This window comes from Anolis sagrei, chromosome 2 (assembly GCF_037176765.1).
Source record: "Anolis sagrei isolate rAnoSag1 chromosome 2, rAnoSag1.mat, whole genome shotgun sequence".
In the NCBI taxonomy this organism is placed as follows: Eukaryota; Metazoa; Chordata; class Lepidosauria; order Squamata; family Dactyloidae; genus Anolis; species Anolis sagrei.
In genome coordinates, this window is record NC_090022.1 from 201,977,109 (window position 1) to 201,992,617 (window position 15,509).

The following is a 15,509-nucleotide window of genomic DNA, read 5'->3' on the forward strand; positions in this document are numbered from 1 at the left end:
CATGTTTCTGTGCATCATGCACATATGTGTAATATCAGGATGCAGAAGGGTGAGATGGTGTGGATTCTTCATTTTAAAAAAATATTTTAGCTGAAATGCTGTGGGATAGGACAAGGTTCATGGAGTGACACCATGGGTTACCACATTGCATGACACCACTGGTTTGGACTAAAAATGTGTTCACTGTCCAGTTGACATAGAAACCACCAGCCACTACTTGAGAAATTATACACACTTAGATTTTCCACAGCCAGAATTTTTGGTGAGGTGCACTAAACTTGTGATTCCAATTTATTTTTGCCTCCTGCTACTGTACTATATTATTTCCATAGCTTTTTATATATTTATTTACTATTCTTTATTTAGCACAAAGGTGTAAAAACTTTGTTTACCTACATCTTGCCTCGTGGCTGAAAACTGGCCATACTAACTGGAGCTGATGGAAATGGAATTCTAACAACATCTGGATGGCCATTTTTAAGGTATGGCAACCCTAAGATGAGCCCATCACAGGGTTTACTTGGCAAGATTTGTTCAGATGAGCTTTCCCTTCCAATGGAGCTTTTTTTTAAAAAAAATGTCAGCAGCAACTTGAGAAACTGCAAGTTGCTTTGGGTGTGAGAGAATTGGCCGTCTGCAAGAACGTTGCCCAGGGGATGCCCCAATATTTTGATGTTTTTACCATCCTTGTGGGAGGCTGCTCTCATGTCCCCACATGGGGAGCTGGAGCTGACAGAGGGAGCTCAACCCACTCACCCCAGATTTGAACCACTGACCTATTGGTCAGCAGTCCTGCCAGCACAAGGGTTTAACCCATTGCACCACAAGGACTCCTTTCACTGAAGCTGAGATAATGTGATTTGCCCAAGTGGATTTCCATAAGTGAGCAGAGATTCAAACTCAGTATCACAGTCCAACACTGAAACCACTATGCCATGTTGATTTTCTTACAGTTTATAGAGAGGAGTATTTAGGATTTTCAGCTAAAGAACTCCCATGCATTATCAAACTACAGGCATAAGGATTCCCATGGATACCCTTAAAGTGGAATCAAAGTATTCTAATTATGTAGCGTGAAACTACTCTGCTATCCTTTCCTTTGCAACAATCTTGTGACACAAAATGATGGTATTCTCATTTTCCACAGGAGTTACTTTTCTATATTATGGATATGAAGAGCTGACCTTCATACACCAAGCCCTAATTTTAGTTCAGAGGGAGGAATTGTTGCTTATTTGGGTTATAAGAATCTCTCAGCTACCACATTGTACAAATCCTGCATGGTGTCATCTACAAAAATAACTGTTTCCAGCATATAAAAGGGGATAATTCCCCATTCCTCATTCAGTTATTGCATGTCCTCAAAATCTGTTCCAGAAGGTTGGCGAGTCCTCCAGAGACAATACTGATGGACACAAAGGAGTCATCCAGTGAGATGGAGGGAGCGATTTCTACCCATATTTCATTAGCTTCTGTTCCATATTACTTTCAGTGACCACTGGGGGCAAGTAAATTTTATTCAATATATATTTGTAACATTGTATTTGAAGAACTGTGTTCTGAATATTTTTTAATTTGTGATTTGTTTTATTTATGCTGTTATTACCATAATTGCATTCCATGATATAAAAAAGATTTTAATTTGATTTTATTAAGCATTTATGCCCACCCAGAGTTGGTTTGTTTAAGACAGCTATTCAAAGCATATGGTAAGCGATACACTACAATGGATAAATGAATATCTTTGTGGGTCTGAGTTGGTTTTGTGCTTGGGGATCAAATATTTTTATGCTGGCGTGTAAAATGTAAAATATCGAGCAGGACTGAGCACAAGAAAGATTAAACCAACTCAGAGAAAGGCAGGAAAACAATAACAACAGCTGCAGAGGAAGAACATTATCTTTTTGAATGAGAGTTGTATAGAAACTAACAAATCCAGTCAATATATCAATAACCTGTAACTCGCAAATACTTACAGAAGTATCTGTACACATAATGGCAACATATTGTACATCTTTAGAAAAATCCACAGAACAGTTTATACCTATCGATTTCTATTAGTATCCAAGAATCCCAAAAAAGAAAATAGCTTGCAGCTTTACCTGCTGATATAAATATGTCTATCCTGCCATATATCCAAGGATCTCGGGGTTGCCTACAATAAGGTCACTTCCAACAATTTAAAATTATACATTTCATGCCATTGGCATGTGAATCATCTTACTTTGCCTCCAGATTGAAGTCCTGATCTTCAAGAAAATCCCAGCTCTCAGATCAATATTAAAATACACATGGCCATTCCTAATGTTCTCATAGAAGCTTCCTTGCTTTCTTCTTTTTCTCACTGAGAGGTGTGGTTATCTCCACACCTCTCAGTGAGAAAAAGAAGAAAGCAAATGATGTGAGTAAAGAAGGATGTATGGTGTGGACAGATGGGAGAGGTTTTGCATATCAAGTATCCAAAGACAACCAGTTCTTCACCATACCTCCAACCAGTGGAAGCTTCCATGTCAGTAGAGTGGTTGTAGAGCAGATTGATAAGGAGCTATCCAAGGTTCTGAACTAATGTCCAACCTCCCCTTACTGAGTAAGGTTTTAGAGTGTTGGTGGTCTCCCAACTCCAGGGATTTCTAGATGATACAGATTATCTAGATCCATTTCAATCTGGTTTAAGGCCTGGCTATGGAACAGAGACAGCTTTGGTCACCTTTGGTCACCTCCACAGAGATAGAGGGGGTCTGTATGTGTTGGTTGTCCTGGATCTCTCAGTAACTTTCAATAGCATTGACCATAGTATCCTTCTGGGTCATCTCACTAGGATGGGACTGGGAGGTACTGTTTTACAGTGACTCTGTTCCTTCCTGGAGGCCCATACCCAGAAGGTTGTGCTGGGAGACTCCTTTTCAAATCCCTAGCCATTGAGCTGTGGGATTCCTCAGGGTTCTCTGCTGTCTCCCATGCTGTTTAACATATACATGAAACCATTCGGAGAGATCATCCTGAGTTTTGGAGTTCAGTGCCACCTATATGCAGATGACACCCAACTCTACTACACCTTTCCACCGAAAGCCAGGAAAGCTGTCTTGACCCTAAACCTGTGTCTGTCTTCAGTAATGGACTGGACAAACAAATTGAAATGTAATCCAGACAAGACAGAGGTGCTCCTGGTCAGTTGGAAGGCAGATCAGGAAGTAGGGAACCAGTTTGTGCTGGATGGAGTCACAGTCCCCCTGAAGACACAGATCTGCAGTTTTGGGGTCCTGCTGGACTTGGTGCTGAACCTGGAGGCCCAGGTATCGGTGGTGGCCAAGAGGTCCTTTACACACTTAAAACTTGTGCACCAACTGCACCCATTCCTTGAGAAGCCAGATCTGGCCTCAGTGATCCACGCCTCAGTTATATCCCGTCTGGATTACTATAACATGTTCTACATGAGGCTGCCTCTGAAGAGTGCTTGGAAACTCCAGCTGGCCCAAAGAGCAGCAGCCAGGTTGCTCCCTGGGGCTGGCTACAGGGAACAGACAACTCCCCTGTTAAAGCAGCTCCACTGACTGTCAATCTGTTGCCGAGCACAATTCAAAGTGCTGGTTATGACCTTTAAAGCCCTAGCTAGACAGTTAAGGTCCAGGCTATTTGGTCGACCACATCCCCTTGTACAAACCTGTCTGATCCCTGAGATCATCAAATGCTGCTGTGATTTTATATGCTTTTAACTTGAATTGTTTTATTATTAATGACATTTAATACTATTTTAATATTTGTATATATGCACATTTTAAGTTGTAATGTAATGATTTTAGTTGTGAGCATTCTCAGAGGTTGTGAGATTTCTTGGAAACTAGGCAAGTGAGATTTATATATCAGTGGAATGTCCAGGGTGGGAGAATGTTGCAGTTGGTCACCTTGATTAGCCCTGATTGATTCCTGTCTGGAATTCCCCTATTTTTTTTAGTGTTGCTCTTTATTTACTGTTCCTATTTTACAATTTTGTTCAGGAATTGTGGGAGTTGTAGTCCAAAACACCTGGAGTGCTGGAGTTTGCTCATGCCTGTTCTGGAGGCTAGGGCTGGAATGCCTGCTCATCCATAGAACCTACTGGGTTTATTTATTTATCATTTGAGGAGTGAACCAAGGGTACAACTGTAATGTATTTGAAAAAACACAAAGTTTAAAAACTTGGCATTCTATTAAATGTCCTTTGACCAGTAGCTGGCCACTTGAAGTTCCTCTGGTGTTGCTATAAGAAGGTCCTCCATTGTGCATGTGATGGGGCTCAGGCTGCATTGTAATAGGTGGTCTGTGGTTTGCTCTTCCCCACATTCGCATATCGTGGACTCCACTTTGTGGCCCCATTTCTTAAGGTTGGCTTTGTATCTCGTGGTGCCAGAGCGCAGTATCTTCAGAGCCTTCCAAGTCACCCAGTCTTCTGTGTTCCCAGGAGGGAGTCTCATTTGGTATCAGCCATGGATTGAGGTGTTTTAGCCTGCCACATTTGGACTCTCACTTGCTGAGGTGTCCCTGCAAATATCTCTGTAGATCTTAGAAAAACATTTCTTGATTTAAGGCATTGGCGTGCTGACTGGTATCTGAACAGAGGATGGGCCAAAGATGTCATTGCCTTGGTCCTTTCATTATTGGCTGCTACTTCCCGGTGAATGTCTGGTGGTGCAATACTGGCTAAACCCGTGGTTCTCAACCTGTGGGTCCCCAGGTGTTTTGGCCTACAACTCCCAGAAATCCCAGCCAGTTTACCAGCTGTTAAGATTTCTGGGAGTTGAAGGCCAAAACACCTGGGGACCCGAAGGTTGAGAACCACTGTGCTAAACAGTATAATTTCTCCAGTGGTGTAGGTTGTAGACATCCTGTGATAAGAGCCACATCCATCATTAAGAGCCACATCCACTGTTTTAGTGTGGTAAGATGTGTTCCACACTGGGCATGAGTAATCAGCGGGAGAGTAGCAAAGTACAAGGGCAGATGTCTTCACTGTATCTGGTTGTGATCCCCAGGTTGTGCCAGTCAGCTTTCATATGATTTTGTTTCTAGCGCTCACTTTTTGCTTGGTATTCAAACAGTGCTTCTTGTAGGTCAGAGCACAGTCCAGAGTGACTCCCAGGCATTTGGGTGTGCTTTTTATTTATCTTGTCAGGAGTGAACCAAACAGTTGTATTGTATTTTTAAAAAAATACAACACAGTTTGCAAACTTGGCATTCTATTAAATGTTCTTTGACCAGTAGCTGGCTACTTGGAGTGCCTCTGGTGTTGCTGCAAGAAGGTCCCCCATTGTGCATATGGCAGGGCTCAGGCTGCACTGCAGCAGGTGGTCAGTGGTTTGCTCTTCTCCACACTCGCATGTTGTGGATTCCACTTGGTAGCCCCATTTCTTAAGGTTGATTCTGTATCTTGGGGTGTGCTACAATGCTCCAGTGGGATTCCTTCCCAGGCAATCCTCAAAGCTTGAGATGCTTGTCTGTTCTTGGGAGAGTCACACTTTCTCAGCCTCAGAGGAAGGCAATGACAACCCTGTTCTGAACACATCTTGCCAAGATGACAAAGATGAGCATTACCTCCACTTTTATCCCGGGAAGTGAGACCCAAAGTGGCTCACAGGCTTTAAAAAGCTACAAAATATAAATATTGTAATCGAATTCACCCCAATTCGGGTCGCCATGGGTGGGAAAAGACTTGAAAACAGGAGGCACCAACATATGACTCCCTCCGGCTGCAAGTCAGCTCTTTGCTTGAACGCTTATCGATTTTATACATATAGCGTGAGATCATATACATATTTCCTCGAGACACACACACACTGCTAGATCCCACTGACCCCACATGAGCGAGGGTCTCTGTCTAGCAGGCACAGGAGGGGTGAAAAGTGGCTTATCAGTGGGAAACATTGGGGGTGGGCAAAGAGGTGGGCAGTGGGCAGGCCTCCTTCCCTGGCGCTGCACCTTCGTCGGGAGGCGTGGGATGAGGTAAGACCTCCGCCTGGCGTCGCCTCCTCTCTTCAGAAGACAGGCGCCGAGGAGGTGCTCACAAGCGGAGGCGCTTGCCGGCGCCCAGGTCCCGCGGAGGGTGGACTACAACTCCCAGCGTCCCCTAGGAAGAGACTGTGCGTACCTTGGGCCAGTCGGTGGGTGTTTAGCGCAGCCAAGCGACCGAGCGGAGCAGCCAAGAGGAGGAGGAGGAGGAGGAAGAGGAGGAGGAGCCGCGTCGGGAGAGAGAGAGAGAGAGAGCAGCTTTGCCGGTTGGCGAACTTTGGGCGAGGGAGAAAGAAAAGGAAAGAAGGGAAGGAAGGGAAGGGAGGAAGGGAGGAAATGAGGCAGCCTCGTCCAACAAGGTCTCTGCTGGGCTGGCTTCCCCGGCTGGGTGCCTCTTCGCCTTGCTGGCAGGTGTGCCCACCGGGCTGGCTGTGAATGGCTCTCTTTTTGGCAGCTGCTGCCTCTCGGGCGGCGCGTCGGGGCTCTTCGTCGAAGCGGTGGCTCTGGCGTCGGGGCTGATGCGGTCCCTTGGAAGAGGCGGCGGCGGCGGCGGAGGGGGCTGAGGGGGCTTTCCCGGCCCGTCCCCCCTCCTTCCCCTCCCTCTCCCTCTCCCTCTCCCGGGATGTGGAGGCTGAGCCTGTGGTGGCTGCTGAGCCGGGTGGCGCTGCCCCTCCTGCCACCCTGCGCCTTCGTCCTGGCCCGGGTGCCCGCCTCGTCCTGCCACCCGCAGCCCTGCCAGATCCTCAAGCGGATCGGGCACACGGTCCGGCTGGGGGCGGCCCACCTCCAGCCCTGGCTGCCGGACGATGAGGAGGGGCAAGGGCAGGAGGGGGCGTCCGGCGGGGGCACCCTGCGGAGCCGGGCCCCCGCCAACGGCAACGGCACCTGCTTCCTGCCCCGGGAGGCGCTGCTCCTGGCGGCGGAGCGGCTCAACGGCGTCAAGGGGCTGCTGCCTTACAACCTGTCGCTGGAGGTGGTCATGGCCATCGAGGCCGGCCTGGGAGACCTGCCCCTCTTCCCCTTCTCCTCGCCCGGCGCCGCCCAGCCCTCCTCGCCCGGGGGAAGAAGCGGCGGCGGCGGCAGCGGCAGCAGCAACGACCCGGCCTCCTTCCTGCAGAGCGTCTGCCACACCGTGGTGGTCCAAGGGGTCTCGGCCCTGCTCGCCTTCCCGCGCAGCCGGAGGGAGATGCTGGAGGTGGACTTCCTCGCCGGCGCCCTCCGCCTCCCCGCCCTCAGCATCGTCCGCGAGGAGTTCCCCACCAAGAGCCAGGTCAGACTCCTCGCCGCCTGGGATATCTGGGTGGCATAGAAGCGCGGGGTGTTTGGAGTGGAGAAGTTGCCCCGGAAATGGAAGGGGCTTGGGATGTCGAAGGAGGGTGCCTCGCTGCTTAGAACAGGAATTGGCAAACTTTCGGACAGGCATGGCCCAAGTTTGCCCGTGCCTGGTTCAGAAACTGCTTGGGAAGTGAAGGGAGGGAAACGGGCAGAGGAGGAGCGCGGAGATTTGGGGTGTGATATTTTTTGTCCTGTCTGCAAGTTGCTTCTGGTGTGAGAGAATTGGCCGTCTGCAAGGACGTTGCCCAGGGGAAGCAGCTTTTTGATGTGTTGTGGGAGGCTTCTCTCATGTCCCCGCAGGAGGAGCTGAAGCTGATAGAGGGAGCTCGTCCACGCTCTCCCCGGATTCGGACCTGCAACCTGTCGGCACAGGGGTTTAACCCACTGCAACACCAGGGGCTCCTGGGGTGTGATGGAACTTGGTGGCTTTTGTAGACGTTACACATAAAGGGGAAGGCTAGCAGACAGGCCGAAGGTGTGGGGATAAGTGGGGAGACTCCTGGGGTGGGATATTGGCGTCGAAGGGAGGGGGTGAAGGGGGGGTGAAGGGGAGACTCATGCGGTGGGACATTGGCGTCGATGCGGGCTGAAGGGGGGATCTGGGGAGATTCCTGGAGTGAGATATTGGCGTCGAAGCGGGGTGAAGGGGAGGCTCCTGGGGTGGGATATTGGAGCAGAAGTTATGTAGAAGTTGTTCAAGCAAGAAGCGTTAGAGACTAAATCAAACTATCATAAAACATTGTGTTGTTGAAGGCTTTCATGGCTGGAATCACTGGGCTGCTGTGAGTTTTCCGAGCTGAGGATGCATGCCACAGATGTGGGTGAAAGGTCAGAAGAAAATGCTTCTAGAACATGGCATACATCCCGGAAAACTCACAGCAACCCAGTGATTCTGGCCATGGAAGCCTTCCACTTGACAACTTCTAGAAAAACTTATACTCCAAGGGTTGTTGTGAGTTTTCCAAAAGCATTCTCTCCTGAGTTTCACCCACATCTGTGGCAGGCATCCTCAGAGGTTGAGAGATCTGTTGGAAACTGAGCACGTGAGGTTTATACATATGTGGAACTTCTTAACCTCTGGGGATGCCTGCCACAGATGTGGACAAAAGGTCAGGAGAGAATGCTTCTGGAACATGGTCATACAACCTGGAAAACTCACAGCAACCCTTAAAGTAGAAGTTTTGTAGAAGCTGTGTTGTCGAAGGCTTTCATGGCTGGAATCATTGGGATGCTGTGAGTTTTCTGGCCATGTATGGCCATGTTCCAGAAGCATTCTCTCCTGATGTTTCGCCCACATCTGTGGTAGGCATCCTCAAAGGTTGAGAGGTCTGTTGGAAACTGAGCACATGAGGTTTATACATCTGTGGAACCTCTCAACCTCTGGGAATGGCTGCCAAAGATGTTGGCAAAAAGTCAGGAGAGAATGCTTCTGGAACATGGTCATGCAGCCCAGAAAGCTCACAGCAACCCTTGGAGTAGACGTTTTGTAGAAGTTGTTCGGGCAAGAAGCGTTAGAGAGACCCCCTCCCCAGCCGGATTTGGAAGGGAGAGGCTTTATTTAGGAAGATTCCTGGGATGGGATATTGGGGTCGGGTTGTGGTGGTGCGGGGAGGGGAGGGGCTTATTACCTTGCTTGTCTGAAAGTTGCCTAGATAATGGAATTGGTGGAAGATATAGAATGGAGAATTCCTGGGTGGGATACTGAATAGCTTGCTTTTTGTAGAAGTTGCCTGGATTGGGAGAGGGGGAATTCCCAGCATGGCATATTGGAGTATTTATTTCTCGTGTCAGAAGCGAATTGTGGGTACAGCTGAAATGCATTTAAAACACAAAGTTTTAAAAACTTGGCATTCTGCTAAATGTCCCTTGACCAGAAGCTAGCTACTTGGAGTGCCTCTGGTGTCGCTGTGAGAAGGTCCTTCCATTGTGCGTGTGGCAGGGCTCAGGTTGCATTGTAGTAGGTGGTCTGCGGTTTACTCTTCTCCACACTCGTGGACTCCACTTTATAGCCTGCACCTCGTGGTGCCAGAGCACAGCCTGTTCAGAACCTTCCAGATAGCCCAGGAGGGAATCTCTAATCTGGTCTCAGCCACTGATTGGGGTGCTGGGTTTTAGCCTGCCACTTTTGGACTCTTGCTTGCTGAGGTGTTCCTGCGAGTATCTCTGTAGATCTTAGGAAGCTATTTCTTGATTAAAGGCATTGCAGCATGATATTGGAGAGAAGTGTAGGTAGTACCTCCCTTTTGTGGAAAATGACTTGGACAGAGAAGAGGGGGAGATTCCTGGGGAGGGATATTGTGGGAGGATAGAATTTGTAGAATTTGCCTGAGAAAGAGAAGAGGGGCCACACTGAATGGGAGAGGGGACGAGGATCTGGTGGTGGGATATTGTGGGGCAGGGTAGCTCTCTTGGGTAGCACTAATTAGGGGATGCAGGGATCTGAGGAGACTCTAAGGTAAAGGTAAAGGTTTCCCCCTGACATTAAGTCCAGTTCGGTCCAACTCTGGGGTGTGGTGCTCATCTCCATTTCTAAGCCGAAGAGCCAGCGTTGTCCATAGACACCTCCAAGATCATGTGGCCAGCATGACTGCATAGAGCGCTGTTACTTTCCTGCCAGAGCGGTACCTATTGATCTACTCACATTTGCATTTTTTCAAACTGCTAGATTGGCAGAAGCTGGGGCTGATAGCGGAAGCTCACGCCAGGGGAAACTCTGGAAGTGGGATACTTGGGAAGGGCAGGCTCCTTTCTTGCAGGGGAAGGTGGGAAGATGGGCTGGATGGGATGTGGATCTGGGAAGACTCCTTTGGTGAGATATGTTAGGGAAGGGATAGCTCGATCTTGCAAAAGGGAGAGTGGGGTGGGGAAGGTGAGGAAGAAACCATACTATAAAGATTGAGAGGAGGGCGGAGAAGCTCGGGGAGAAGGATCGGAAAGGGAAGCCTCGCCGGCATCAGTGAGAAGGCATCAGCACCAAGGACAGCGCTCTTGGGCTTCTCCCATCTCTCCCTCTGTCGCCTCCGCGGTGCTAAATCGCCAAACTCGGTCCTTGTCTCTCCCTTGATCGAACTTAGGCTCCAATCTGGACAAATCGACCCAGACATCCAAGGCGAGCAGTTTGTCCTTGACTAATGGCACAGAATAAAGGCACAGGATACTTCAGGAAGGACTCCCGTGAGCCTGTTAGAATGAAACTTGCAACCGAAATTTTAGTAGAGCCAAACTACAGCTAAAGAGCATCGTTTCAAAGAGACAGAGAGGGATCAAAGGGTAGAGACGTTTCCAGCCACTTTCTAGTGATGTCTTCAGAAAATCTGGGTGGCTAGCCACCGAATATGAATAAGCCAAGACTGGGATTGTTTAAACTTTGCTCTGGATGCTTGTGTGGTTCTAAAAGTCTGAGAGATAGAGCATTTTTGGCTCTGATTCCTATTCCATGTTTGCCAAACGATTAAAGATTCAATGTGTTGTCAAAGGCTTTTGTAGCCAGAATCACTGTGTTACTATGAGTTTTCTGGGCTTTATGACCATGTTCCAGAAGCATTCTCTCCTGACGTTTTCCCACATCTATGGTAGTCATCCTCAGAGGTTGTGAGGTCTGATGGAAACTAGGCAAGTGGAGTTTATATATCTGAGTAATGTCCAGGGTGGGAGAAAGAACTCTTGTCTGTTCGAGGCAAGTCTAAATGTTGCAATTGGCCACCTTGATTACTATTGAATAGCCTTGCAGCTTCAAAGCCTGGCTGCTTCCTGCCTGGGGGAATCCTTTGTTGGGAGGTGTTAAAGATTCCATGAAGGAAAAGCAGTGATGGACTGCCTGACCATATGTACAATCATGTGTTTTAACACTGCAGATATGCATTCCCATGTTGTTGAGTAACCAGCTAGGAGCTACTATGAACCTGCTAGGAGCTTAAGATAATCTGGGGAGGCCCTACTCTCAGTCCCGCCTCCTTCGCAGATGCGATTGGTGAAAATGAGAGGCAGGACCTTTTCAGTGGTGGCCCCTCGGCTATGGAACACCTCCCTAGCGATATCAGATCAGCCCCCTCCCTCCTAACATTTTGAAAATGAGTTAAAACCTGGCTTTTTGAGCAAGCAGGTTAACTTAGATCCACAGGCTAATTTAGATCCATGGAATGATTGGTCAATGAGACTGGAAAATGATTTTAGTAATGAGACACTGAGGACTTGTGTTTTTATTGTTTTGATTGTTTCTACTGTTTTTATAGGGCTTATATTATATGTTAATGTTTTTAATTCTACTTTATGTTGTTGGCGGCATTGATTGCCAACTGTAAACTGCCTTGAGTTGCCTTCGGGATGAGAAAGGCGGTATATAAACATGGTAAATAAATAAATAAATAAAAGAGACACATCCAAGTAGATGGAGCAAGTACTGGAGCCTCTTCACTTTTTTATTTGTTTTTATCATGGTTTGATTTTTGCTAATCATATAATCATAAAGTTGGAAAAGACCACATGGGCCATCTAATTCAACTCCCTGCCATGTAGGAAAAGCACAATCAAGGCATACTTGACAGCCACTCTTTAAAAGCCTCCAAAGAAGTAGCTTCCACCACACTCCGAGGAAGGGGGTTCCACTGCTAAACAGCTAGTATGGTCAGGAAGTTCTTCCTAATGTTCAGGTGGAATCTCCTTTCTTGTATTTTGAACATATTACTCTGAATCCTAGTTTCCAGGGCAGCAGAAAACAGGCCTTCTCCCTCTTCCCCATTACCTCCTTTCACATATATATACATGGCTATCATGTCTCCTCTCAGCCTTCTCCTCAGTCTAAACATGCCCAGTTCTTTATTATGCTCCTCATAGGAATTCATGATCTCCAGACCTTTGATCATTTTAGTTATCCTTCTCTGGACACCTTTCAGCTTGCCAATATCTCTCTTAAATTGGGCTGCCCAGAACAGGACACTGTATTCTAGGTGAGAATAGAGGGGCACCATGACTTCCCTTGATCTACAGACTAGACTTCTTTTGATGCAGCCTAAAATCCCATTGGCATAATATCAATAGAACAATCATGGATATTTCTGTGGTACATTTCAACACTCAAGGCACCGAACACATCTCACAGAGCTTTAAACAATATCAATATATCATCTAAAACAGGCATGGGCAAACTTTGGCCCTCCAGGTGTTTTGGACTTCAACCCCCACAATTCATAACAGCTGGTAGGCTTTTAGGAATTGTGGGAATTGAAGTCCAAAACACCTAGAAGGCTGAAGTTTGCCCATGCCTGATGTAGAAGAAGAAGAAATCTTGTTCCTTTGCTTTGCATGAAGGATTGGGGCACCCTTCCACACAGCCATATAACCCAGAATATTAAGGCAGAAAATCCCACAATATCTGCTTTGAACTGGGTTATCTGAGTCCACACAGCCATATATTCCAGTTCAAAGCAGATAATGTGGAATTTTATTCAGCTGTGTGGAAGGAACCTGGAATTGTGTGAGGTAACATATCAAAGATCAGTGATTCAGTTCATATGACTTGGCCACATGGAAGTGTAGTATAACTTAACACCTCGTTGTAGGTTTTGAAAACTTTTATTTTATTTTTCACTAGCCATCCCCTGCCACGCCTTGCTGTGGCCCACAGGGGGGTTCTGTGTGGGAGGTTTGGCCCAATTGTATCATTGGTGGAGTTCAGAATGCACTGTGATTGTAGGTGAGCTATAAATCCCAGTAATATGTTCAAAATACAACTCCCAAATGTCAAGATTCTATTTTCCCCAAACACCACTAGTGTTCACATTTGGGCATTTTGAGTATTCTTGTAGAGTTTGGTCCAGATCCATCATTGTTTGAGTCCACAGTGATCTCTGGATGTAGGTGAACTACAACTCGAAAACCAAAGGACACTGCCCACCAAACCCTTCCAGTATTTTCTATTGGTCATGGGAGAACTGTGTCCAAATTTGGTGTCAATTCGTCCAGTGGTTTTTGAGTTCTGTTAATCTCACAAACAAACATTACATTTTTATTTATATAGATTTAGCTGAATCTATAAGAGCAAAGCAGAGGAGATTTTTAAAAAACATATTTCTTTCCACATAGCAAATGTGGATATACAGAGAATAATGTTGAAATCTTTACTTGGAACAATCCTCCTTTGAATCAGTGTTGATGTACTTCTGAGATAAACTGCATAGGTTTTGGATGTACTTTATTTGCTCCAGGATGTACTGTGTGGATGGATCAAGGAACATTATCACACCAAGGATATGAACATAACCATATTAGAGAGCAAGCTCCCAATGAAGGCTTACAATTGTGTTTTGAGACACCTGTGGACTTTCATGTATAAAAGCATAGTACTTGAAGGGACTGCAAAGGCCATGTAATCCAACTCCCTGCCAATATAGAAAATCTCCTATTTCAGCCTTACTGACAGGTGGATATGCAGCCTCCAATTTGAAACATCTAATAAAAGGAAACCTATCATCTTCTGAGGCAACTTACTTCACTTAGATCAGTGTATGGTTATTTCCAATTCCTGGTCAAAATCTAATTGATTTTGCTTTGAACTTACTCATTCAGAGCCTACTCTCCAGATCAACAGAAATATTTTTTTCTATATGAAATCTATTAGGCCTGGGCGGTTTCGTTTCGTTAATTCGTAATTCGTTAATAATTCGTTAATTTTTCCAATTACAAAACGATAACGAACCATTCTGGAGCAATCATTAAAAAAACGAATTTTTAAATACGTTTTGTAAATGCTTCGTATTTCGTTATTGTATTCGTTTCGTTATTGTTCTGAGGTCGTTTCGTTATTATTTCCGCATGTCTGGGCCAGTTTTATGGTTTAATTAGTGAAAAAAATTATAATATCACACCAACAGTCAAGAACAGAGGGAGAGGGAAGCTTCAGAAGTTTTTGGAGGTTTTTTAGCGTATTTCGCGGTCGCGTCCGCCATTAACGAATCGATTTGTTATTGTTTCGGAAATCAATTCGTTAATTTTTTACCATTTACAAAATTTCGTAAATATCGAACTTTTTAAAAGGAAAATTTTGTAATTATTTTAAATACCGAAACAAAAAAAAACCCCAAATACAAATCGATTTTAGAAACAAATTTTTGCGTTGTTACCCAGGCCTAAAATCTATATTTCAAATATATGAAATCTGCCATCCTATCAGCTCAAAATTGTTTCTTCGTCAAGCTAAACATAGCCATTGTTTTCTAACATTCTCATAGGACTTGTTTGCTGGGCATATCATCAAACAGTTCTGAACATGCTCAGGTTGATCAATATTTTTCTATAGCCGTGGTGCCCATAACATGTAGTCCAATGAGACTTCACAGAGTGATATAATTAGTATTTATGGTGTGAATATTTCACTTTGGTTGACACTATCTAGAATTTCACTAGCCGTTTTCAGTTTCTGCGCCCTATTGCTGGCTCAAGTTTACTTTTATATCTACTGACATTCATGTTGTTAGCTTTGGCCCAGTTCTTTATTCAAAATCATCTTTAATCCCTCCCTATCTTTCAAATTATTAACTACAATTTCCTATTTGATATTATCTACAAGTCTGGCCTCCTCATCTCTGTCAACCAAGGATGTTTGGCCACATGGGGTCCAGGACAAAAACCTGCAGCGCCCCTTATCACTGTTCTCCAGACTGATTGTTATCATTTCCTTTTCTGATTCGGAAATACTTTGCAACCTTCACAATTTTATCTTTATCTGAAACATCACAGATTTTCACATTTTGAAGTCTCGAGAGGGATGTGACTGTAATCTGGCAATCCTTTTGACAATCCTGTGCAATGCCTCTGGACATCATCTGGCAAAAGCCTTTTGCCTTTCCCAAACTCCATTCCTTGGAAGCTAACATGAGGTGAATCTCCACTGTTTTCTCTTATCAATATCCAGTGATTCCCCTATTTGCTTTGCCACACAGATTAATCTCCACTATCATCACTAATCACTGACCAGAAACAATTGCAGAAAGACTGTAACTGAATTACGCATTCAGCTAGTGCTTGCAGGAGATTATTATTATTATTATTATTATTATTATTATTATTATTATTATTTTAACTCACCCTCTCTCTCCAAAAGGACTCAGGGCGGCTTCCAAAACAAAAGGCAAACATACAATCATAAAAACACAACATTCCAAAAATAATAACAACTGAGTAATAGATTAAAACAA

The 15,509-nt window shown here is 45.5% G+C and overlaps 1 protein-coding gene across 1 annotated transcript in view; it reads left to right on the forward strand.

Annotated features, from left to right (window-relative positions):
• Window positions 1-5,960: 5,960 nt before the first annotated feature.
• The window catches only part of GRIN3A (glutamate ionotropic receptor NMDA type subunit 3A), a 205,555-nt gene continuing 196,006 nt past the window's right edge, over window positions 5,961-15,509 (forward strand). Inside the window, exon 1 of the mRNA XM_060762543.2 lies at window positions 5,961-7,252. Within this exon, the coding sequence (XP_060618526.2) occupies window positions 6,605-7,252 (648 nt within the window). The 5' untranslated portion in view covers window positions 5,961-6,604. The remainder of the gene's footprint in view (window positions 7,253-15,509) is intronic.